Here is a 26,730-nt window from a genome sequence, read left to right as displayed (position 1 = left end):
CACTCCAGAAAATCTCGGAAGGCATGTAAAGAGTGTGAAGAATGACTAGGGAAGCAGAAAGGAAGGTGCATTCTTTATATGTATTCAAATGAGACTTGGCCCTACATTGCTAGTTGCTGTTAAATGTTGGGCCCTGGCTATGGAAAGCATGAAGACTTCAGAATGCAACTTGCACTATACATTCACCAAGCTTCTAATACAAGCTGCTTCTTTTATCCACCCATCCTGGTGCAATATTATATGTTTTTATAAGTAATAGCTAGGGTGACCATATGAAAAGGAGGGCAGGGCTCCTGTAACAGTTGTATTGAAAAGGGAATTTCAGCAGGTGTCATTTGTATATATGGGAACCTGGTGAAATTTCGTCTTCATTACACCAGTTAAAGCTGCAGGTGCCCTGCCCTCTTTTAAATCTGTTCACTCTAGTATCGCTCCTGCACCTTTAACTGTGGTGACGAAAAGGGAATTTCACCAGGTTCTCCAAATATACAAATGACATCTGCTGAAATCCCCTCCTCTATGCAACTGTTAAAGATACAGGAGCCCTGTCCTCTTTTTCATATGGTCACCCTAGTAATAGCAGTATTGTTAAACAACACCGCTCCAGTAGAATCCATTCTCCATCTTACAGTGATTTTAGGGTTCTGGAAGAAATTCTCTTCCTTTCTCTCCCCACTTTGCTGCAGGAGCTTGAAACATTTAGCCATGTGTATACACAGGGGAACAATTCCATTTCAAAGGTTTCTGAATGTGTAACCTGTAGTTGCTATTGCTTAGAAAATATAATTTATTAGAACATTAGCTTCCTAAAGATGATAAAACATTAAAGGGAGCAGAGAGAGTTTTATATAGAGGAATAACATTTATGCTATTTTGCTTCCGTTTTCTTATAAGACAGAAGAGAATGCTCTGGATTCATAATAGACGCGGAGAAGAAAATGCATTAGATCATTGAGGAAAAAGACAACTTTTTCTAGGAAGGGGGAAAAAAAGCCTGGTTGCCTTCTTCCAAATTGCCTTAAGTGTCTGAGTGTGCATTTAGAGAACTTGTTCTTCCCCTTCATGCAATCATTTTTGTAATCATTTTGTAGTGGGAACCACATGAAACTGGGTGAAGAGATTAGCTCTGCAATCACCATCCTGTCAGCAGGCCTAAACAACTTGATTGCCAAAAGCGCGAACAATTATGTGTCTAGCCCTTTAAACATGACCCAATTCCACATGGATCCTGTCACACATTTATGGCAAATTACCATCTGATAAAAAGAACTGTTGGTTTGAATCCTACGAGGGTTCTACCTATAGAGGCAGCCTAAAAATCACTTTAAATAAATAAATGAAGAAAAATATATAATGATCCTACATTTAGGCTGAGGGTTATATCTGTAGGGCAATATCCCGGGGAAAGGAAGGGATCATCCCTCCCTGCTCCCAGGATCCCCTGTGCATCATGTGAATGCACAGGGATGATTCTGGGGCGATTCCCAGGATTCCGCCCCGTCTAGCTATGGCCTCAGATTTACACTACCTTAAGTTCCTTTAAAAAAAAATTTTTTTTTCCTCAGTTGTCGAAATCTGATTAGTTACACTGGTGCATGATGTCATCCCAGTGATCGGTTAGAATCACCCATGTGACTAATTCAGGAAAGAGAAATACGCATCAACCAGATTTGGGGAAGGGGGTTGACCTGGAGTGGCGGGGCTGGGGCACAATGGTACAGACCCGTTTAAAAAAAAAAAAAATTCTAACCCATCAAATTAGCTGACTTCAGCCTGAAGAATCAAAACTAGAGAATGGAAATGTGCTTGGGTTCTTGTTATTCATAGTTTAACAATATGGCTTATTTCTATATATTTTTTGTTACAAGTATTTAGGAAATAGTGTTTTTCTCACACTAACTATTTGTACCAGCGTAATGTGCCTGACTTTCACTTTAACATAACATTTTGTGATATTAGAGTTCGGTATCTTTTGATGTGTCCTGTTCTAAGCCCTGGTATACTTGAAAGTTATATTTAATGGCCCAGAAAATTCAGATAAAAATGTCCCAACAGTGGTAATATGATAAGCAAATGGTTTAAATTTAACAGCCAGCTGTTTGCTTACCATATTATTACCACTATTTCCTTTATTATTGCTACTCAGGTACCAGAATCAAGCTCTGGCATTAAAACATGTCCTGAGCCAGTGAGTTCAGTGTTAAGGGGACATTGGGATCTTTGATTAATCTAAGAATATTCAGTGGTATAGTTTGAAGGTTTTCAAAGAAATGATGGCTGTCTTCAAAAAGCTCCTCAAAGCCAGCAGATCAGTTCACCCTTGGGCTAACTTCATACTGCTATGTTTATTAACAGTGATGTGGATTACACATCATGGTTTATTGAATGAGTTGGGGTAGGTATTGATCCAGATTTCACCTTCAGATTTGTGTGTGTGTGGCCTAATCTACACCAAGCAGGATATTGTACTAGGAAAGTGGTATGAAAATGGTATATAAAAAGCAGGAGCCACACCAAGCATGATATACTGTTATGAAAGCGGTATATGGTATTTGTCAATGGGCCACAACAGTTGTCAGTGCAGTTCAATGCCGCTATAAAGCATTCGTGTGGCTCCTGCCTTTTATATGCCCCTTTCATACCGCTTTCATAGTACAATATCCTGCTTGGTGTAGGTTAGGCTTTTGTGTGTGTGTGTGTGTGTGTGTTCCTATCACCTATTTCCTGATCTTTATGTTGACATAATTGGAGGTACTTTGCAACACAAATAGGTTCTTTTCAGTTTAGGGCAGGACAAATCTGATTTTTTTCACAAGGGAAAGGTTGGGATATGGATAGCATAGCTGGGAAAGCTAAGGGCAAACAGTCAGGCAATAGGCAAACAGATTGTGCAGAATCCACAGGGAGTCAGGATAGTGCAAGGCAAAGGAAATAAAAGAATGAGTGAACAAATTGAAAACATAGTCAAGGAGCTCCCTTGACCAGCAGCCTCTTCCTGCTTCCTTTTAGGGAAGGACAAATATGTCAAGATTGATTCCACATAGTTTCTCATTTTTCTAACATTAAGTTCTATTCCTTCCCGTTTCTGAATCATATTACACTTTCCCCTCTAAAATGTATATACAAAAATTATAAACATTTTCATGAACATTTTTAGAAACCCTTAGAATTTTCCCATTTTTGAACCTACTTTTACAAATATATGCATTTTGTAAACACTTTTCCAAATACACGTTTTACAAACAAGTCCCCCTAATATAATGTATTCTTGCACTCTTTTCCCCAATAGATGAATTTTGTGTGCACTTTCTACTGTTATATGAATGCTTATGTACTTTTTAAAATTTACAATGTACATTGCAAAATTAGAAAAAGGTTCCAGTTTGTGCACAAGTTTGGGAAATGCAAATTTCACATTAAAATGTGAAGCCAATGAATTTCTCAACCATCCATATCTTTTATGGATGCTTTTGGGAGTCTGGAGCCACAAAAAGACTGACTTTCTAGTGCAGAATGGAACAAAGGAGCCTTTCTGTCTATTCTGATTCCAAAAGCTGCCAGAACAAATTTTCAGTTCATTTTTTAAAAAAATATTAAAATATATTCAATTTGCACCTCCCCAGACTAACAGAGAGCCAAATGCAAACTGTAGTCTACGTTCATATATTTCCGAACTTGCAATGAGACTTGCAGAATAACAACAAAAGGAAAATGTGTACAGAAATGCCACAATTGATGTGCACATTTGGGAAATGTGCATGAAAATATGCAATTTTTTTTTTGCAAATTATAAGAAAACATCAACAACAAAGCTTGTTGTCTGGTACAGACTTGAGTTGGAACAAGCTCCAAAATGGAATTTTGGTTTTGTTACTTCACACACAAATCCCCTTCATCATCAACTAGGGTTCTGCTAGAGTAGTGTTCTGAGTGTTCTCTTGGAAACTGAAAAACCCCCCAGTTCTTACAGTGGAATTTGGTGAGCTTTTGCCTTACTAAAAAGAAACATAACTGGCTTCTTTGTGAACCGCCCAGAGAGCTCCAGCTATTGGGCGGTATAGAAATGTAATAAATAAATAAATAAATAAATAAATAAAATGTTAAAAGCAGGAGCTCCAAAACCAGAAAGCTAAACCTTAAGTGGGACTAAAGTTTAGTACATGCTTGATTTTAATTGTCATTTCATTGTGCATTTTGTTGTGTTGTAACTCATCCTGAGTATTTGTTTTTAAGACCTGGGCCTTTTCTGTTGGATTTATTTCAGCTTACTTCAAATAGAACGGCTTTCATCTAAAATGAGTGGAATGCTTGTGCAAAGGGGAACATTTTTTCACCAGGCTCCTTCCCCATTTGCATTGTGTTCTGTTCTGGAGGGTCCCCTGACTTGCATGATTGATTTTGGGGAAGGTTGAGGGGCTACTGTGAGACGGGTTCAGCATTAATGGAATTCTACCCACTGGACATTGGAGTGAAGCCGATGTGAATAAGGTTTTTAAAAAAGGCTCTCCCTTTTAATACATTAGGAAAAGTCTTTTACGAGTTTTATAAAATGGTACCTTTCTTAAAACACTAAGAGAACAAATAAATATTTATTCCATCGAGAAGGGGGGAATCCAAAATCTGTCACACTTATTTATGGAATTCTAATAATTTTTAATGTGAAAAGGTGATTGAAGTTTTTAAACCTACCCTTTGGCCATCTTTAATTTCTTTCTCTAATTGCCTAATTCTCTAATCAAGCCTTTAGTATTTTAAAGTGTTTCTATACATCTTATTTAGAATTATTATTTTTTATTCCTGATTGTACAAGAATATGCTTCATTAAATAATCATTGTCTGATCATGAATCGAATGCATAAGCTACCACAGGTGCTCTGTAATTGTTAAAGTAGCATGGATTTCATAAAGAAATATATTGTAATAAAATGTAGATTGTAGAGCAGTAAAGAAGCACACTGGCTTCTACCATCATCCAGGGGACCTAATGCCAGTCTGATCACTTTTTTCGGCCCTTCCTTCAAATTTGTGCAAATGGAACTGTATTTTTTATTGTTCTTTTTCCTTGGTCCTGTGCAAGTGCATAGATTTGCAGATTGCATTTACATTCTTAAATTGTACCAGCATGAGGGCTGCTAGTACAGTATCTAAGCACATTGATATGACTTTTGCACATCTAGAAGTGCCACTTGTCAATTTGCCGTTCTCACAACACGTTGAAATGCCAGCTATCATCTTCCTCCTCCTCTTGGGCATTTACCTTGACAGTAAACCCCCCAAAGGGGTGGCTGACCAAGACGGGAGCTTTTGCTGTGGGTGTAATTGTTGCACTAGTTTGTGGATCTTATTTCTACTTTGCCAACTAAACAATCAGTGAAGGATATGAATAAAATGGGAAAACATGCCTTGCTGTGGTCCTGCATATGTGCACACTAGCACACTTGCGCAGGACTATAGAAAATATAAAGCTAATAAAAATCCCAAACCCATTTGTGCAATGTTTAAGACAACAACAACAACAACAACAACAACGGAGCTGCCAAGTGTCAATGCAGTATTGGTGAAGAGGCTGACACTGACAGCAGTGGAGAGGGGTGGATGGCGGCTGCACTAGCAAGATTGCAAGGAGCATCTGGCAGTTTTTTTTTGCTGCTCTTTCCAGATGGATCTCTCACCATTTAAAATCTATGCTAAAGCAACTCTGTTACGTTCAGGTGTCATGACAAACCACCCTGAGAACACCCTCCTTAAACAGCCCTACAACAATCCATGGTTTCCCAGGGTGGCTTGCATGTGAAAAATGATGAAAAACCGACACCGGGTTCAGACATCATACTAAACCACCCTGCAACCACCCATGGTGACAGCCCCCCATGGCTTAGTGTGCTGTGTGAACCAGGTCATTCTCTGTATAAAGTTTACATGTAATATTTTGTAATATAATGCTTGGGTCCCTGCAGCGTCCGCCATTTTTTTTTGTTTTAAAGGGGCCACGTGCGCCCCGAAGCTGGAGAAGGTAAGTGGGTTTTTTTTTAATGGGGGGGGAAGGATGCAAGGGGGGTGGCAAGGGGGGAGGGCGGGTGACAAAGGGAGTGCCACGCGCCGCCGCCGCCCGAGCAAGCAGGCGAGCGGCGCTTGCCTGGGCAATGCCTGGCATGGGGCGGCATTGCCCGGGCAAGCGCCGCTCGCCTGCTTGCTCGGGCGGCGGCGGTGCGCGGCGATCCCTCTGTCACCTGCCCTCCCCCCTTGCCACCCCCCCTGCCATCCTTCTCCCTCCCCTCTCTTTCCCCCCCACGGGCCGATGGGCACAGCGCTCGTATGAGCGCTGTGCCAGGTCCGCGGCTTTTCGTGGCTACTCACGAGTAAGCGAGTAGCCGCAGAAAGCCGCGAAAGTCACTAGACTTCCCCCAGCCCCAGCCTGAGGCCGGAGCTGGGGAAAAGGCGCGCCATAAGCGAATTCGCTTATGGCGCGTTAGACCAGGCCTCAGCGCGGCCTGCCGCCGGATTCCCCTGTGCGTCATGTGGACGCACAGCAGGGAAACCGGCCCACAAAGCGCGCTAAGGCCTTGTCTAGGAAGGCCCCCAGTGGCTTAAAAGAAGCAAGGAGCTGGTTACCCCACAAGTAATCTGCTGATTTGCAGGAAAAATAAAAAGCCCTCAATCTCAAATGTAGAGGTGATGTTAGACTTCAGATGTCACTATGTGGATGGAAATGAAACCAATTTGAGTTTTTGTTAAGATTTCCCCTTCCTTAAATCCCACCCTTGATGTCTGTTTTAGTTCCTCCCCGCCCCCATCCCCACATGTCAGTACTCTCCTTTCATTTGAGCGGAAGAGCTCGCGTCTTCATTATTGCTCTGTAATTTTGGATTAGGAGAATGACTTCAGATGTAGATCCACTTTCAATTTGCTGCCTTATTTGTCTATCCAACTAATTTAAGTTAATTCTATTTCATGATGAAAACAATATTAAAGAGCTCCTTTTTGCATTTTAATTGAATTCTGATTTTTCTCCAAATGCAGCTTGACAAAAAGCATTAGTAAAAGTTAATTATCTAGTAAATAACAGAGATTTTCTAACATAATGAGAAAAGTAGAAATTAATTACTGATTAAGCGTATACTGTGCAAGGAATGTGTTCTCTGTATGCGTGCATGAAGGCATGGAGGGGGGAGAGAGGGAACTGTCATTTCCATGAGATAAGTGGAAGTGAATTGAATGGATACATCTGTCAAATTAGTTTTGATTTACAGATTGTGTATGAGTTACAACTTTTAAAGTATGGCTTTTTAGTGTCTGAATCTACTCTGAGAGAACACCAGAAACTGAAAAATGTTCAAGGAATTTCCCCCCTCCTCATGACTGAATTGGAGTGGAAAGTTTCCTATATGCTTACAGCATGCCTGTGACTTTCTATGTGCAATACATGGTTTGAACCCTTTCACCATGATACCATTACACATTTTTCCAAATTAAACATTAAAATTGGTGAAAGATTGAACTGCTAATTTTGTGAAAACAACAACTGCTCTTTCAAAATTTCAGCACTTCTGGGAAAAATTCTGAACCAGTCTAACAAGATTCTGCCCCATCAAATTCCCACCCAGAAATTATTCTGGAAGTATGAAATTGCAAAATTCATGGCAGAATCCAGTTGAGGCAGATTCTGGTACCGTCACTACATGGAACATTGTTTTCCATCCACAGTTGAGATTACCTGATGCTGCAGTTACCATTTTAAGTTTTTAAAAATTTAAAAGTTGGTACTATAGCGGAGTTCTTAATATTAGAGTAAATTTGTAACAGCATAACTCAACAGCGCATTAGGGAACAGGCAAAAACATTTCAGTGTTTCATCTTGCATTTTCAAAAGGGGCAGCCATATCAGTCTGGGATATTTTATTTATTTATTTATTTATTTATTACATTTATATACCGCCCCACAGCCGAAGCTCTCTGGGCGGTTTACAACAATTAAAAATAGTAAACATTAAAAATATACAAAAATTAAAAAAACATAAAAACCGTATAAAAACAACAACAGCATCCATTTAAAAACAACAATTCTGGGGTCCATTAAAAACAAACTTAACGTTGTTAAACGCTGTTAAAATGCCAGGGAGAAGAGAAAAGTCTTGACCTGGCGCCGAAAAGATAACAACGTTGGCGCCAGGCGAGCCTCATTGGGGAGATCATTCCACAGTCGGGGGGCAACCACTGAGAAGGCCCTCTCCCTTGTTGCCATCCTCCGAGCTTCCCTCGGAGTAGGCACTCGGAGGAGGACCTTAGATGTTGAGCGCAGTGTATGGGTAGGTTCATGTCGGGAGAGGCGTTCCATCAGGTATTGCGGTCCCAAGCCATGTAGGGCTTTATAGGTTAAAACCAGCACCTTGAATTGGGCTCAGAAACATATAGGCAGCCAATGCAAGCGGGCCAGAATCGGTGTTATATGCTCAAACCTCCCTGTTCCAGCTATCAATCTGGCTGCCGCATTTTTCACAAGCTGCAGCTTCCGGACCGTCTTCAAAGGCTGCCCCATGTAGAGGGCATTGCAGTAATCTAATTTGGAAGTCACTGTCCAGATAGGGGCGTAGCTGGGCCACCAACCGGAGTTAGTAGAAAGCACTCCATGCCACCGAGGCCACCTGAGCCTCAAGTGACAAAGATGGTTCTAGGAGAACCCCCAAGCTACGAACAATTTAAACAATGATTTATTTTAAACAATCAAGAACAAAAATCCCAAGATCCATTAAAAATGGGAGTAGAGAAAATAATTAACTTGACGGTGGAAAGATGACAATGTTCGTGCCAGGTGGAACTCACTAGGGAGAGTGTTCTGTAATTAGGGGTGGCCCCCTGGTTTCTGATGGATCATCTTCATACCTTTTTGGTGTAACATCTGGATCAGTGACTCATGCATCTCCAGTGTAGCGTGATCTGTAAATTAGACACTCATCTGACACTATATTTCTTCAAACATTTACACTAAAAACATCAAACGGGATTCTTTGCATATTCTCCTTTTAGCACTTCCTGTAATGTATAAAACTGAGCTAGATTAATTGCTTTTATTAGCTATTGATGGCTAATTAAATCATGATCAGAAGCTGCTAATTAACCATTAATCCTCTAGGCTTTATAGTCAATACCATACAAGTACTCACATTAAGGAGGAAACCTGGAAGCATAGCCAGCGGTCCTGCTAAGGCCCTGCTTTCCACTTGGAATGACAGGATGACTAGGCCCCTTGAAATAATAATAATAATAATAATAATAATAATAATAATAATAATAATAATAATAATAATAATAATAATTTCTTACCCGCCTCTCCATTTTGATCGAGGCGGGGAATAACAGAAAATATAAATACATAAAACTGAATTAAGAACATAATATACATTGTTAAAACATCCTAAAAACATTCTAAAACATCCTAAAATTCTCCTGGATTGGCCTGCCGGAAGAAATCAGTCTTGATAGCTTTCTTGAATGCTAAAAGACTGTGAATCATTCCCAAATGTCCTCAATGTAGGATTAGCACCATGTCAGCTCATTTGTATTCTGAGAGTAATGAAATGACAGGGTTAATGACTGGAGTGCAAATGGTGAAAGATTTGCAATGAGTATGATAGAACACATGTTAGAATCCATTTATGATCTTGCTCTGTGGTAGTGATGGCAGTTTATTTTCCCACCACCATTGCATCTGCTCAGTGTTGTCCAGAGCTTTCCTAGATGGTTCAAGACATCCTGGGTGTAGGTTCTGACAACAGCTTGAATCTTGGAAAACCCTCTATGACCAATTTGCTGAAAACTTTGTGGATTAAACCAAGCGGATTGGATGCCAATAAAAAGAGTTATCTGGGTGTTAAAAACAGATAGAGTCAGGAATGGACTGGGCTATTGCACAATATACTCATGTTTTGGATACTTTTCAGCTTTTGCACCCTGAGGATGCAGACAAAGTGCTTGGAAGACTACTTGCTCTTTAGATCCTTGCCTATCCTGACTTGTGAAATTGGTCAGGACTGGCCAGGATATTTGGAAGTCTGAGAGTCTGAAATGATATAGTTCATTTTACCACCTAAGCATTCTATAAACTCATTTTTCTGTATGTGCAGCCCAATTCTGGTCAGGAAGCAGATGGTCTCTGGAATATAGATTAAACCTGTTTTGGATGGAGTATTACTCCTCTTGAAGAACCAGCTTCATACTTTGACAGACCTCTTAGTTGCAGCCTTAGGTCTTGATGTCCAAGTGGCAGTGGTGGCCAAGAGCGCTATTGCCGATCTTAAGCTGGTATGCCAAATGTAACTGTTCCTTAGAAAGGTCAGCACTGACTACTGTACTTGTCCATTTCATTGAACTGAGTTGGATTCTCTGTACTTACTTGTCAACATCTTAAGATGCCTTTTTTAATGGTGTGCTGCTTTTAATGATGCACTGGTTTTAAATGTTTGAATTAGTTGTATGTATTTTATGGTGTTTTTATTTGTGTTGTACCCCGCCTCAATCCAGAGGGAGAGGCGGGTAACAAATAAAATTATTATTATTATTATTATTAATAATAATAATGTCCAGATTCTCCTTAGAAAAGTATGGTGTTTTCAATCACCATTATCATTTGCTCCATTACCCTGCAATTTTATGGCTCCACCACCCCCTTTTACTCTTTTCCCCCCCCAAAAAATAGATTTCAGCTCAATATTTCCTTGTATAGTCAATTCATCAACTTAATATTAATATTCTAACATTTGCTATTGCCCCCTAACTTTTAATGTGTGGTTTTTAAATTATGGTACCCCAAGCTCAGGTGCGCAACTGAGCTGGGGAACTAATTGTTGCTGAATTTCAGTAGTACTTTCACTTCCCATGTGCCGTTTTTATTTATTCATTTTGTTGGCTGATGGACATGCTTGTTCTCATGCTCTGTTTGCCTATGTTTGGCTTGATTTCTCCTACTGGGAAGGCAGACCTCCTCCCTACCAGAAGACACTCATTCTGTCATTCTGTCTCAAATTATCAATTGCTTGGAAGAAGCCAGTGAAAGATGCTGATGATTTAACAATGCCGTTATTTAGCTGTCAGAGGCCTTTTAAAACCAGCATCCAGCTTGATAATACCTGTGATTGACCAGTGATCAGGACTGGGAAGCCATTGAAAATGTCTGCAATCAGTTGTTGCTCAATCAGGGGCATCTCCAAAGAACATCTGCGGGTTGCAATTATGAACCTGTGGGAAAGCTTGGATTCCTTAGTTCAAGTAGTCTGTGAGAACCAGAGGGTCGTAGTCTGTGAGGCTGCACATTTTGAAAGAGGATGGGACTGTGTTCAAACTGCTACAAAGCCAAACAGTTTTGTGACTGCCTTATGGAGTGACCTCAATTTTCTTAAAAACAACAACAAACCCCATCACATCTAGTTCGAAATGTGCGGCTCCCAACGCTTCTCTGTCATCACTTCAATGTCGCTTCCTGAAAACAGGAAGTAATTAGGCCCCTTCAGTCCGGTAGGAGAGAGCAGCAACCAGATTTTTTCTGGGGGTGGGTGGGTGGTGGGTGGTGGGTTGCGGTGCAACAAAGGCCAGAAGGGGCGGAAGATGATGTCATGAGAGCAAGCCGTGAGTGCCCAGTAATGAGTATGCAGTAAAAAGCTCATCGGATGGAGCTTAACATGTGAAGACATCGCTTTGCCTCTTTCCTAGTCACTCAGGGCTTTGCTAGACCTACCGGGTGTTCCGTGTTTGAGGAGCGGTGAAACCGGATTTTCCCGTTCAGGTGTGACGCCTCATGATCCACACCTTCTTTGGATTAGCACGGTATTGGTTGCGGAAGTTTGCTCCGGTTGTGCTGCTGGCGCCTTGAGCACGGGTTGGCAGCCACACCAGCCTGATTTCCGTGGGGGTTTTTTTCGCTCGCCGCACGGTTTGCACAAGTCCGAAAGACCGCAATTGGCGTAGATCGCTAGCGCAGCCATCAGCGCTGCCGCCACTGCCGGCGGCGGCGGCAGTGGCAGCTGAAGTGCTGCTGCTGCTGCTACATACCACCCCCCTCAGGCTGGGCAGAGGGGAGCCAGTTGGCATTGGTGGATGGCTCACAGGGGGTGCGGCCAGCGAGTGCAGCTGTTGAGGGTCAACATTGATGCTGTCACTTCCTGATGGGGGTCGTGGCAGGTGTAATGTGACCTGAGGTCAGTCGTCTGCATGGGCACTCTGTGCCTACATCTCCCATCATGCCTCTGAGTGTCGGTGGCGATGACTGCCTCTGTGCCCTCCCCCCATCCCACGGAGCCAACCCACATCTGGGCGTAGGCATGGCAACAGCCCTCGCTTGTTGCCCTCTTCCAGTCGCGTACCCACACCAACGGGCACACAGCCCTTCATGCCTGTACCGTCCCCCTCAGTCCCCGCTGGCCTTTACATCTTCTGCGCAGCGTAAAGCACCGCCATTATTCGGCCACTGTGCCTGCCCACCGCGAGGAGTCACCAACTTCCCATTACTGTTGGATGCCCGCCTTTCCGAAAAGTGACCCACGCAGAGGTTGAAATAGAAAAAACAGGTGCACATCCCCCACCCATCCCCCCCACACGCCCAGCAGCACACCAGCCACTTTTCCGTTCCTCCGTTCCTGCGCAAACTGTAACTGTTGGAATAATTAAAAAAAGCCGCTCAGCTGCGCTGCCCCAGCTGCGGGCTGGGCGCAAATGGCGGAGGTGGCTTGACCGAAGCCGCTGGCCACTCCCCTTAGCACACCTTTTCCTGACCAGTGCTGACCACGGCGGAAAGCACAGTGACCTCACATCCTCCCACACCTCCACCTCCCGACTCCAAATTAGCGCGGGCCGGCAGGAAAAGCTGCACTTAAACTCACTTTTAAAAAGACGGGATAAGGAGGCTTCACCACAGGATGACGACAGATCCTGGTGAATGTCATCTGGATCTGTCGACACGACTACGGTAGGTAACGCGCGCTACAGCCCCGTCTAGTAACGCCCTCAGTTGGTGTTACTGTGACCAGTTAATGTCCTTCCTTTCCCCTCAGCCAGGGGATTCCTGAAATGTTTTTTAATAGAATGAATAGTGTTCTTTACTGAGTCTGCAAACTGCTATAAAGCCAAATGATTTTGTGATTGCCTTATGAATATCCATAAGAATCATTTTTAAAATACTATCAATATGACACTTTTTGAATGGGTGCTGTGTGTATTTGGAAGGCCCCCAACCGTTGCATGAATAACAAAACTCATGGCTTAAGAAGAGTGTGCTTAAGTTGCTTGTATATAGGTAAGCATGTGTAGCCAATCAAGATCTTAATAGTTTGGATAAGTCAAATAAATATGTAAACATTTCATGAGTCCCTGATATCTAAAACAAGTATTACTTCAAATTTTCCAACTGGCACATCTCATTGTTCTGTGGCAGGGGTGGGCCCCTGTGTAATTTCACACAGCGCTCAAAAGCTCTCTGTCTGTGATCAGTTCAAACCTTTAGCAAGAGTGACCTGTCCCTTTCCTGGCAGCCTTCTGCATGGAAAAGAAGAAGGAGAGAAAGGGGATGACAGAAAGAAAGAAAAAGGGGGGGGGGGGAAGAAAAGAAAAGCAGAAAGAGAAAAGGGGTGACTCACCCACTTTTCTGGTCCTGCCCACTGCTGGCTCCAGTCCTCACTGCCAACATGCGACCCCGAACAAATTATTCACAAGGGAACTGAGAAGGGGGCAAGGTTGCCTGTGCTTGATCTATGACAGGAAGGATGGAGTTTGCATGGTTGGACAAGAGAAACAGGTCTGAAGAATGGGTTTTGGCCAATATCTCCCAAAATTCATGAAATCTGAAGTTTAATGAGCGCCTGTGACATTGAATGATGACTCTGGGTCCCAGGAAAGATTTTTTTTAGAGGAAGGATCAGTTTGGATTGACAAGGAGTGTGGAGAGTATGGAAAGGTGCTTGGGAGGGCCAGCTCACCTGAAAGTGGGATGGCAGGACACTCACAAGGCTGGAACAGTTCGGGAGTGAAGTGAATGTACAGTCTAATCATTGTGGGTTTGGGAGGCTCTAGTAGGAAAAACACATAGTTGTGCCCCCCAGAGGAATGTGTAATGGTCTGGGTTTAGCTTGTAAATGAACTGAATTGTTACATTCTGTTTGGGATTTATGCCAGCTCAAGAGATTTGGAGTTATCCTCCCATATGTACTAAGCTTCTCGATGGCGATTTTCTTGACATGTCCCTGTAATACATTTGTGTTCTGTTTTAATCCCATTTATTGGCATCTGCTTGTCCTTGCGAATAATTAAACAATCTGTAGAAAACACTTCTCCTATCTATACACACTTATCTAGGTGTAAGAACTATTGAACTCTGAGTTGGTTCACATGCAACTCTAAGCCACTGTGGATTAATTAACCTGTGGGGCATTGTGGGATGTGTTGACCACTATTTTGAATATGCAAGCCATGGTGGAGGTGCATCATGGCTTGTCATATTGTATGAACCTGGATGGCGTAGATTGTGCAAGGGTTAAACAACCCTTGCATAACCCTAGAAAAACCTATCTGTAAAAGAGCCCATACATATTAAAGGGAAATACTGTTATTTCAAAACTGCATTCTCATCTTTATTTTGGTAACGTTTGTAATTAAATCCTCTCGTTGCCCTAGGGGTTGTTAATGATTATATCTGTTCAGGTTCTACAAACTGAAGGAGTTTAAATGCATGAACATTGTAGATTTATTAAGCCATTCAGTCATAACACAAAGGAATGTTAACAATATTCAGATTATTCATCTATCCCATTTCATTGTTGGGAGGCAAAAATGACTATTGAACAGGAAACTTCAGAGAGTTGAAAAGGAGACATCAGAGCCCCACTTCCTATATCTATTTAGGCCTTTCTGGAGTCTTGTGTGGACATATTCCAGCTTGTAAGCACCCTTCCCCTCTACTCTGCTCTATTGCCAAATAGCAGTAAAGTGCTGGCTGCAATGAGGGTTTCAGACATCATTACCAAACAGTAGTGCCTCATGATTTAGTCCTATGCTTCCTCTCGGACACTTCCCCAGACACTGCTGTCTATGATTACAACCAGGGCCAAGGGCAGATGTCAGGCTGGTGCTGCTAGAAGTCCACGCTCCTCCAATTCTTCCTCCCTGCTTTTACCGGTATCTCTGCTACCCACCCCTCCCCTCTGTTCAGTGTCATTGCCCCACCACCACCACCACTCCCTGCACTTGCTGCCATCCAGCCAAATGCCTGGCTCTGATGAGGTCCTTCCTCAGAGCCAGGCATTGTGCAGACCAGAGAGGTTTAACACAGATCTAGCTTCCCTGCCTCCCAATGCTTTTGTGACCCTAAATAATTTGTGACCAGGATGCCTTCTGCCTTACCAACCTGTTGTTAGAGGGCATGCTCCTGGTGGTTCCACATAGACCTAGTGCCTGATTGGAATCCATCAGGAGCAGAGCCTTTAGTGTAGTGGCCCCTTCTCTGCTTCTGGCACCTCCTGAAAACAACTCTGTTTCGAGAAGCCTTCCTTAACTGACTAGCCACTGTTTTTCTGGTTCCTTTGTTTTTAAATTGAACGATATTAATTTTAATATTCTTTCTTTGACTGTTTATACCTATGTTCACTGCTCTGGAATCTGTGTCAGATAATTGAGCAGTTTATAAATATTGTAAATAACACCAATAATAATTATTTCACGATTCTTAAAAGTGGATGGAGGCTGGATCTATGTTAAAAGCACTTGCTTGGGACTTGGAAAGGTGTGAACTGGAAGCAGGGAACCCACCAATGTCTGTTTGATGATGATCAGCTTGCTAAGAGGGCAATCTGGTCCCCTTTTCCTATCCTGTCACCCCTTTCCCCCAAAGTGGCTCAATTTACAATTTGCAGAAATTGTAAATTGCAATTTGCACAAATGACAATTTGCGCAACTGGCAGAACCCAGGAAAAAAATACTCAAACATTTCCTGGAAACCAAAGTCGTCGTCGTCGTCATCATCATCATCATCAATTCAGTCCACCTCTGCAGAAATCCATTGGGCTTAACATGAATAGATTTCCCAGGGACAGACATATCTAGTTGTTCTTGATGTTGTTCTTGATGACGATGACGACGACAATGACTGTATTTTAATGCCAAGGAAGAGGAGAGGTATGTGTGGGATTTTCTGCCTCAAGTGCCAAAAGAACTTGGCTAGCCTTCGATATTATCCACGTTGATATGGTGTGTGTGTGTGTGAGTGAGTGTGAGAGAGAGAGAGAGAGAGAGAGAGAGAAAGAGAGAGAGAGAGAGATTTGAGTGAGCCTTGTGTATGCCTTTAAGGGGATAAATACAAATAGTGGTGCTGTGTTAACTCTGCAGGTGGTGGCATTGTGTATGCTGGAGGCTTCTGGGGAGCTATTTTAAAGCTATTTTAATATTGAGAATTTTAATTCTCAATACCAGTCATTTCTGGTATTGAGAATGACGTTTTGAGAACTGAAACTAAAGATGGTGCAGGTGCCAGTCTAGGAATGAGGAAGTCCAGTGGACTCCTTCAAGCATGGACCCCATTCACCAAGAGATGGGTGGCGACCCCCACCTTATACTGTTCCTTTATTCCTTTCCTGAATGACAGGACCCAGCTCAGGTGCAGGTGTCAAGGGGTTTGGGATGCTGCCACCGTCCCTGTGACACACCTCTCTCTTCTTAGGCCCCACCGCTATACAGCTCAGCACCCTTGCCCCAAATTCCCCCTTCCGCTGCCACCATATACCTGTACCCTTCCTAGGTACTCCAAGGACCACACCAATTTAAAAGAAATGTAAGAGAGAAATGTAAGAGAGCTCCAGCTATTGGGAGTATAGAAATGTAATAAACAAACAAACAAACAAACAAGAAATCTCATGTACAAAAGCTTAATGGTTTCCTCAGTTCATAAGCACAGTGCGTAGTGGTTTCTGTCAGTAATATCTCTTAAATGTTTCACAATATAACTTCAGGTCCTCCTGCCTACTCTATGCCTACTATGCTACACTCTTCTTTTTTCCACACTCTAATCCACCAAAACAACAAAGCACACAGACCCTTCCTATCACTAGTCTCTCAGTCTTGATCTAATCACTTCAGTTCTCTGTCTCCCTCTCACCTGTCAGCAGAGCCATATATACCACACAGTCCTCTGACTTCTCCCATTCTCTCACAGCCAATCCAGATGCTCCACACAAACATAGAATCAGTACTCTTCTTCCATCCGGCATTCACTCCCCCTCTATGGCTTTATGCTTACCAATCTGCTATACATACACACACAATGAGTACCTTCTTTAAACTTTTTCAGTAATCTATATATATAAAATTCTTGGGTATGTAGGTATGTTTCCGTGAAGTTTCCAGCATTGCTAAGCAACCACGGCCACGGCCCCCACTGTTACAGCTTAGTAACTCAAATGCAGGTGGGGAGTGGTCGGGGGAGGGAGGGATGATGGTTGGGACTCTAGGACCCAGAGGCCAATCAGCGACCAAGCTGAGGCAGGCAAAACAAACAAACAAACAAACAAACCACCCTCCCCCACCCCACCGCATCCCCTCACGCTCTTTTCTCGCCCTCATCGCACTTGAGCCGGGAGCGGCTCTTTAATTAATAACTTTTAAGATATGCTACAACAGCGTATGTTACGCCGGGTACAGCTAGTTATATTAAGAAACTTTAATAGCAACCTTAACAACACAGTCTAATGCAGGGGCACAATGGGGCACTCACAATGGGGCACTCACACTTGTTGAGCCCCACATGGTCCTGGAGTAAAAACACAATTTCTGCAACATCTAATATTGTGGAAATTGACCTTTTACGGTCACCGTTTTGTACAACGTAATACATGAATCATAGAATCATAGAATAGTAGAGATGGAAGGGGCCTAAAAGGCCATCGAGTCCAACCTCCTGCTCAATGCAGGAATCCACCCTACAGCATACTTGACAGATGGTTGTCTAGCTGCCTCTTGGATCAGTGACCCAATCTTCTGTAAAAATGCCAGTTTACACCTAGGAGTGGGCAGTGGCAGAGTGCTCCCGGACCACTTGCTGAGCCCACGCAGCCCGACGGGCAGGGACAAGTGGCAACAACAGCTGATTGGGCACCCGGTGAAACCGGATTGGAATAGATCCATCCATCCCTATCAATGACCAAGGTTAAGAACAATAAAACAGCTTTTTACCTAGCACAGAGGATCTGTTGATTGGGAAAGGTTTTGTTTTCCATTGCACATTTGAATGCCAGAGGAAAGCTCCTTTGACAGGATTATATGTTTCTGTTTCTCTTTCTCTCTAAACAGGAAGCGCCTTTCTTTTGCCCTAGTGGTTTCTGTTTTGAACACAAATCAGATTGAGAGTAGAAACAGGAAGTAATGTTTCCTGCCTTAAGTCTGGCATCTTCTGGACAAGAAAATTTTATTAGTTTGACCTCCTCTGTTTCCCTTGCACTTGTACAAATACCATGTTCACAATCAGTGGCTAGATTACCTACTGAAAATCTCTTGGCAGAGTCTAAACTGTCATTGAAGAATCGTCAAAGTAGGCCTTTTGGTATTTCCATCATTTTAAATGCACTGAACCATTGCAAGAATATCTTTCCTAATGTAATTCATTGCTGTTTTTATTCTGTCTTTAAGATAATATATTAAACATTGAAATGAACAGGTCAAAGCAACGTCAATGCAGTTTACTGAAATAATGGCCCTGCGTCCTGCTTTACAGAGGGCAGTCCTCTCTTTGAAGCCATCTTCTATTTACAAGGCTATTTAGACCAAGACCGTCTGAAAGGTAAAGAGTCATAAGAAGGGAGAGCAGACGCCTTGAAGTTGCCCATCAACAGGTAGCACCTAGACAGCAGACTAAGCAGGCACACAGGTCAGGGTCCCTGTGATGAGGTGTGTTTCTATTTCCATTTTCTCCTTCAGTGGTACATGTGAGGGCTACAAAAGAAGCTCTCTCATGTACAACTGAAGGAGGTAAGGCAGGAAAGTCCATAAAATGGTTTCCTTATTTGGCTGTAATCATGGGAAGGTGCTGAAAATTATATTTGTTCCTGAGTAATTTAAGATCTCTACTCTAAAGTGTATATTTGCTGTTCTGGTGTCTGCAATAATTTAGCCTTTAAGCAGTGTGGCAGCTGAAAGGTGATGCTGAAGCTGCCTCGACTGAGATCCGTCTGAGCTGGTCACGGGGGGTTCTTTTTTGGTGGCTCATTTCTTCAGCTGTCATCTGCAGGAACACAGTCATGTAATCTTAATGAACAATGTGCAAAGCCATTAAAAACTCAATTATGGCTTTCTTTTTTACTGTAGACGTGAGAAAATGCAATCATAAAGTGCTGATGTGTAAACACAATAGGCACCATCTGCTAGCAAGTACGATTGCAGCTCTGAAAAGAGGATATATGTTGCAGATGCATCAATAATAGGAGGCTTATCAAGGCATCATTATGTACCAAGGAGCGGGGAAATGAAATTTATGGGTATCTAGAGAGCACTTCATGGTTTAATTCCCCAGTTTTAGTGGTATACTCAGTAACAGGAGCGAGCGCCATTTTATACTTCCTGTCATTTTAGAAGTTTTTTTTAAAAAAATCATCTTTCTCTTACTTAATCTCGAATGAACTGAGCGTATAAAGTTGTTGTTGTTGTTGCTGTTATCTTCAGGAAACTGGCAGCGACAGTATCAAGTTAGGAAACCTGTTGACCTTAGCATATTAAATTCAGTTGACCTGACACCTAATCTACTTGAAAGACCATGTGCCCCTGTGCCTACATTAAGAAATGCAACCGCTTGGCCTTTGTCAGCAAGTAAAATATCTCCTTTCCTCAGTTTTAGGATTAGATTGCCCGATTTCTTGACATGTTTACAAATTTGCAGATGAAACTACCAAATGGCAATATGGGTGGTTGAATATTCAGGGGGAATCATGATAAAATACAATTGATTTATCATAAGAGTTCCCATGTTCCAGAAAATTAGCAGTATTTGGAATTCTGAGGTGGGGGAAGTGATGTGCTGGTTAGTCGCTGGTTCCATCCTCATTCAGATAAACAGATAATGAAATTATTATTAATGGTATTAAAATAAAGAATGTTTGAAAACCCTGCAGTTTGGACAAATCTTCTGTTCTGTGAGTGTTCACTCATGAGCCCAATTCAGACGACACATTTGCGTTGACTGAACATATATGGGAATGGGATTACATGCACTAGCTCTGGCCCCAGTACTTAAGGATTTCTAAATCAAGCTGTATGCTCAATCAGGAAGCAGATCTGGGCAAAGTTCTTGATTTCAGGGGTAAGATTTTGTTCTGAAAAACTGAGGTGTTCTTTTGGGTGTGGAGCCTGAACTGGTTCATTTGGTTTTGGGAGGGAGGAATGCTTACTACAGTAGCAATTTTGCTTACCTTTTTACTCTTCTTTTATTATATATATATATATATATATATATATATATATATATATATACATACATATACACACACACACACACACACACACATACACACACACACACACACACACACACACACACACACTGCGGTGGGTGGGTGGCAACCTTTCCCTGGTTGAAACTAAAGTTACAGTGGCCAAAGCAATTACTTTGGCTGCTGACATGTGTCCTCATGCCTAGCATACTGGATTGATTACAGGAATGATGCTAGGGGTGGGAAAACATGGCAGCAGCTGGAACTCTTTCTGAAGGTGCAATGTCTTTAGTTTTCAATAGTGGTGTGTGCGTGTGTGGGAGCCTGACATCATTGCTGTTATCACCATCACCACTGCTGCTGCACTCATTTCCCTCTGACCTCATTGCATTCACACACCCCTAATGTGTTAGCAAAGTTTGAAAATGCTAGTGGTTCCACGAGGCTATCAGTTTTGTTTTTTCATGGAAGTGATTGCTTTCAAATTCTATAATTCCTGAAAAATTGCATTGTTTATGATACATTAAGAATTTCCACTATTTTAGTTCAGTTGTGTTTTTGCAATCTCTTCTAGATCTCCAAATAGATTAAACCAATATTCCTACAGGTGGTTGGTGTTTTTTAATTCAACTGTATATTACTCCAGAGTTAAGATAATGTTTAAACAATGACCTCCCTTCAGGATTGAGGTTTTGGCAATATTCATATTGAATTAAATATAATTCATTAATTTACTAAAAGCCGGATGATTTTTTTTTTTTAAAAAAAGACTAACCTATTGACATCCCATACAAACACAAGTTTAACCCATGAAAAATCTTTATAGTTTGCATGGGGTAAATCAGATGTGCATCCACAGAACAATGTGCATCTGAGTTCTGATTCTTTCAATAGAATGTGCATTTGAGTACACATTTTGAGGTGCATCCAAGTGTACTTTCCATTGGAAGCCATGTGATGCAGCCAGGCAGCATTTGCAAATCTGCACATCCAAATGTGAATTTGAGTGCAGGTGTTATCTCCATCATATTATGCTAAGCTACATGTACTGTATGCTCAGAAAACGTTTGGGTGCACATCTCAGTGAGCATTTCATTGAAAACAATGCAGTGTGAATCGATCGCATCTACAGCCAGATATTGGCATGTATACCAAATTTTATCTGTGGCCCCGTGAAGAGGTTTAAAAGAAGACCTATCATACTTCCCCAAGCTCTTTAGTTTATGTGCTCACTCTTTATTTAAAATGCTTATATGCCACACCACACTTCACTTTAACAGCTCTCGGGGCAGCTTATATGAAATGATAGAAACAACGAAAAATGCCATAAAACTCGGTATTGGGTAGGGGGACCAATAGTACACAGCAGAGCATGGGAGAATGAATAACAATGATGTGCATAAGCAAATGGATTGAAAAATATTAAATTATGTCCTCTCTCGTGGAACTGTCATTCCTTCACTTTGAATGGCTGGAGGGGGTGATGGGGGGGTCATTCCCCTACATTCTTTTAAATGGCAAGAGACTTTGCGCCTTTAAAGACTGCCGTAGGATAAGGGGAGAGGGTTACCTTCATCTTGATTCTGTTGAGTTTAACTGGTGGCGCAGTGCTTACACCTGGCTGTTGCTTTCTGCTAGCAAAATTCTAAGGCATCATGAGGTGCTTTGTTTCTAGTCGACAGGTTTAAAAGGCACTATTTTCCTGCAAGTATCAACTTTGGCCTTCTCCCGTCTACTGTGCAGCTGTCCAGTGTGCATGCATTCAACACAGTCCACTTGAAAATAGGGGGAGTCATACATGCATACATACACACACACACACACACACACACACACACACACACACACACACACTTTCTGTGTTATGATACTGTGCAATGTGCAGTAGGAGAAAAAGGCTGTTTGGACAAATGCTGTTCCTCTAAATACAATACATATGGCTGCTCACTGATCAGAATTGATCAGAATTGATGTTTACCTGGCTCATCTGGGTGTCTGTCACACTGCTGCAATGTGGCACACAAAAGAAGAAGCAAACTTCAATAGCTTAGAAGGGAGACAAGCTTTTCCAAGCACAATCTTCTGTGAACTGCAAGAGGGCCAGCAGAGAAATACATTTGTAGCATGACTTGGCAGCAGCACTGGAACTGAGAATGTCAAGAGGGCTGCATTTGATTAAAAATTACTATGCCTGACTGCTAAAATGGATATTCCTTCTTCTCCTGCTCTGACCCCCTCCCACAAACTCTTATTACCTTTTTACTGGTTTTCCTGATGGCATACGTCCATACATCCACAAAGCAAATTCTTTAAAGATAATTAAACTAATAATTCTCATTGCTACCCCACACACCTTGGCGCAAGCCTAAAGGGAGAAGTTTAAATGCCTTATTCAAAATAGCTTGTTGTGGGCTCCAATGACTGCATTCCTTTTATTACTCAAAAACATATCCGATGGTATGGGAACCACTTCCTTGCATGTGGGTGAGTCCAATTTCCCACTGGACCCTAGTGGCACCCCAGAAAATTCATGCATCTGTCAGAGTACCTGTTTTCTCCATTCCTTTAAATTAGGGGAGGGTAACCTCTGGCCCACAGATCTAATCCAGACTGTACTGGGGCCCAAACCAGCCCACAGAGAATGGACACCCTCCATGTCCTCCCACTGCCTCCCCTTCTGCAAATTGTACTACAAAAAGTAAAATTTGCAGAACTGGAATAAACAGCTTTGTTACCACACTTGCTCAGGACACACATCTCTGTGCATCTGAATTTACCTTCTTTGTGTTAGGTGAGTAAGCTCCTCAGGTGATTGGGCAAAAATTAGTCTGGTGCTCTACCTACTGCATCCTCTGGTTTTATTCTTTGTGGAGACCAAGCTGCTGTCAGCCTGGTAGACCTGGACCAGAAAATAGCACAATTTGTGAAATTAACAGGATCACATTTGGGATAACTTGGACTAGATAGGGGAACATCCTTGTAAAGCTCCTGGAAGGGGAAACCAAGCCAAACATTTGGGAGAAAAAGGAGTTTTTATTAAAAGGTAATAATGGGCACAATCGCCATCATATTATTGAACTGACGAGAGAGCTTTGGCTATTGGGTGGTATAGAAATGCAATAAATAAATAAATAAATAAATAAAGTTATCCCAGAAGGAAGAGAAGAGTGATGAGCATCAGTGAGCCAAAGCTGCATGGCTGCAGCCAGGCAGGGAAGAGAGGAAGAAGAGGAAGCAGGGCAAGGATGAGAAGAAGTGGGGAGGAGGAGGAGGAGGAAGCAACTGGAAAGAACAGTAGGAGGGAAAGAAGGACAAAGTGAATGAAAGATATATTTTTTAATAGGGAGCAAGGGTGAGAAGATTCTCAGCCGCAGGGTAAGTCCAAAAACAGGGGAGAGCTGGTGTTCCCAGGCCATAATAGAGCTGTTATCAGACAGGATTGTAGGATGCAGAGAATTTATTTATTTATTTACTGCATTTCTATACCACAAAATAGCCGAAGCGCTCTGGGCTTTGACTATTGGAGGTGCAGAAAACTGTCTCTCAAAACGTACACACCATACGGGGCATCCACAAATGTGGGGGGGGGGGAATGGGGTAGGCTGCCATCCCCCACCCCATGATAGAAACTGGAGTTTCTGTCAAAGCTAAATATCACCTTTTCAAGCTGCAGCTTTGCTGTTCTCTGAAGCCAGGCTGTCACACACTGTGCAAATGGGGCTGGAAATGCCCCTGGGAACTATGTAGCATCAATCCTAGGGGCCTTTCTGGCCCCATTTGTAAACTGTGACAGTCTGACTCCAATGTGCAGTGAATCCATGACTTGGAAAGACATCTTTTTGCTTTGATAAATACTGCAGTTTAAAGGGGGGAAAGTGGGGAGGAAGGCAGCACGTACTACCTCATAAGTGTAAGTAGCATAATGTGTACACCCACCTGAAAGTCATATGACTTTTCCTTCTTCCCTTGCCCCACCCAAGATCCCTAATATCCACACACACCCTTCCCCAAAGTGGGGAAAAGAAAGAAATGCAAAGGCTGAGAATGTTCTTTGCACTGTTTTAGGCAACACAGGATGGGTATCTTTAGTACTATGTGGAAAGTCACAAAAGTACTCAAGGCCATTCGGTATTGACAGTAAATGAGCCTGAATGAATTAGGATGCATAGCTTTAGCCTTTAGCAGGGCAATGGAAACGCTTGAGGAGATAGAGCTAAATGCTTCCCCCCTTCCCACATGTTTATTCTATACGCTTAAGAAATGCCTGAATAGAGCTATTGAGAAGAGGCACTCTGGCACTGAACCTGAAACTTATCATAGATCAGGTATTATCAGAGTAGAAATACATCCCATTTTAATGGATTAACTTACATGCCACCACAAAGGAAAGCAATAGGACTGGATTTGATGAATGTCTCCTCTTAAAATAGCTGTAATTCACAAATCTTTCTTCTGTTGTGTGCTATGACAGTTCTCTCCCTTCCACATATGCTCGGGTGCATGACTGAAAATGGATGCTATAGGTTGCCACAGAGTACAATATCTGGAGTGTAATACGGATAGCTCTGGGTTCCTGGGTAAGCACATAAGAACCTGAGAAGAGCCATGCTGAATCAGACCAAGGGTCCATCTAGTCCAGCACTCTGTTCACACACTGGCCAACCAGCTGTCGACCATTGACCCACAAGCAGGACACGGTACAACAGCACCCTCCCACCCATGTTCCCCAGCAACTAATGTATACACGTTTACTGCCTCTGATACTGGAGGTGGAAAAATGTGCCCTGTTAAGAAATGGTGTGAAATTTGAGCGATTACATGCAAAATTCTCATCTTAAATGACCAGGATAAATTGTGCCTGCAAATCCTGAATCAAAGTTGTGAACTGGGCTTCAAATGCAATAAATACAAGGTATTCCACAGCTGAATAAATGGTGGGGTACATTTAAGAGGCTCCTCGTATGAGGTAACATTCAGTCTAGGGCTAGCTTCCTTGCTCTATCTGTTGAAAAGCCGTAGTAAACTTAACAGTCTTCTGGAATTTAAGAAAGCCATAAAGACTGATCTCTTCCAGCAGGCCTACCCAGTTGAATTTTAAGATGCCTTTTAATAATGTGCTGATTTTAATAATGTATTAGCTTTATATGTTTTAATCAATTATATGTATTTTATGGTGGTTGCATTTGTGTTGTGCCCCACCTTGATCCTGAGGGTAACAAATAAATATATGATGATGATGATGATGATGATGATGATGATGATTTCTATATGCAAGTGAGCTGCTTGGCTCCCAGAGCTGCAATCCAATGGAGAGATCCCACACTTGTGTATGCCTGTGAAAATAGCCCTTGTTCAATGATGTGCTGTAATTGATAGATTTACAATAGCTATAAGGGCATCCAGTTTAGTAGTGCTTGTATATGCAATTGGGAGGATCTGGCCATTTCCTAAGAGTTTAGTAGAATGAAGAAGAATGTGTATGCTCTTCGTGCGTGGTGTGAATATTTTTTCTGTCAGCCAATTTGAAATTCAGGTTAGACAATTTGAAAATAGTAATAAATAACCCTCTTTAACTGGTGGTGGAGACAGTGAGTGCAAATTTATTTGTCACTCCGGTAATTTTGATGCCTTGTCTTTTTCAGATAAGTGCTGGCATAAAATACTAGGCTTGAGTTCTTTGAGATGAATACCTGCTTTGTTTTCTGACTGCTGAGTAGATTGTTTAGAACCATTGGCTCTTCATCATGTAATTGTTCCGGGGGGAAGTCAAAGAAGCCACTGACCTTATTTTCTTTGCTATCCTCCCTCTTTTTGTTTCACGTTTATCTCTAGGCTCCTTCATGATGGTGAATAGCTCTGGGAGAGCGTCTGGACAAAAAGCTCATTTGCTTTTACCAACTCTGAAGGAAAATGATACTCACTGCATTGACTTTCATTACTACTTGTCCAGCCGAGACCGCTCCAGTCCTGGATCATTGAACGTTTATGTGAAAGTCAATGGTGGACCTCAAGGCAACCCTATCTGGAATGTCTCTGGGATTGTTACAGAAGGATGGGTGAAGGCAGAACTTGCTATCAGTACATTCTGGCCACACTTTTATCAGGTACATTTGAGTTTCCCCTTCCCTTAAGAGTTGTTCCATCATCACTCTCTGGTTCAGGAACTTTGGTAATTCTGTGATAATAACCACATCTTCTTTCCCCCACTGCTATTGCAAAAAACTTCTTCTATGGATATGAATACTCTTGGTTCTCAGTAAATAACAGTAATACATGGGGCTTT

At 42.2% G+C, this 26,730-nt stretch overlaps 1 protein-coding gene across 1 annotated transcript in view; it reads left to right on the top strand.

Moving 5' to 3' along the window:
- Window positions 1–26,730, top strand: part of PTPRT (protein tyrosine phosphatase receptor type T) — a 733,605-nt gene that overhangs the window by 248,185 nt on the left and 458,690 nt on the right. The window contains exon 3 of the mRNA XM_063145462.1: window positions 26,280–26,551. Within this exon, the coding sequence (XP_063001532.1) occupies window positions 26,280–26,551 (272 nt within the window). The remainder of the gene's footprint in view (window positions 1–26,279; window positions 26,552–26,730) is intronic.

Source organism: Elgaria multicarinata, chromosome 1 (genome assembly GCF_023053635.1).
Source record: "Elgaria multicarinata webbii isolate HBS135686 ecotype San Diego chromosome 1, rElgMul1.1.pri, whole genome shotgun sequence".
Taxonomy (NCBI): Eukaryota; Metazoa; Chordata; class Lepidosauria; order Squamata; family Anguidae; genus Elgaria; species Elgaria multicarinata.
The sequence above is the reverse complement of the archived record's forward strand: the minus strand, read 5'-3'. Positions and strand labels throughout refer to the sequence as shown.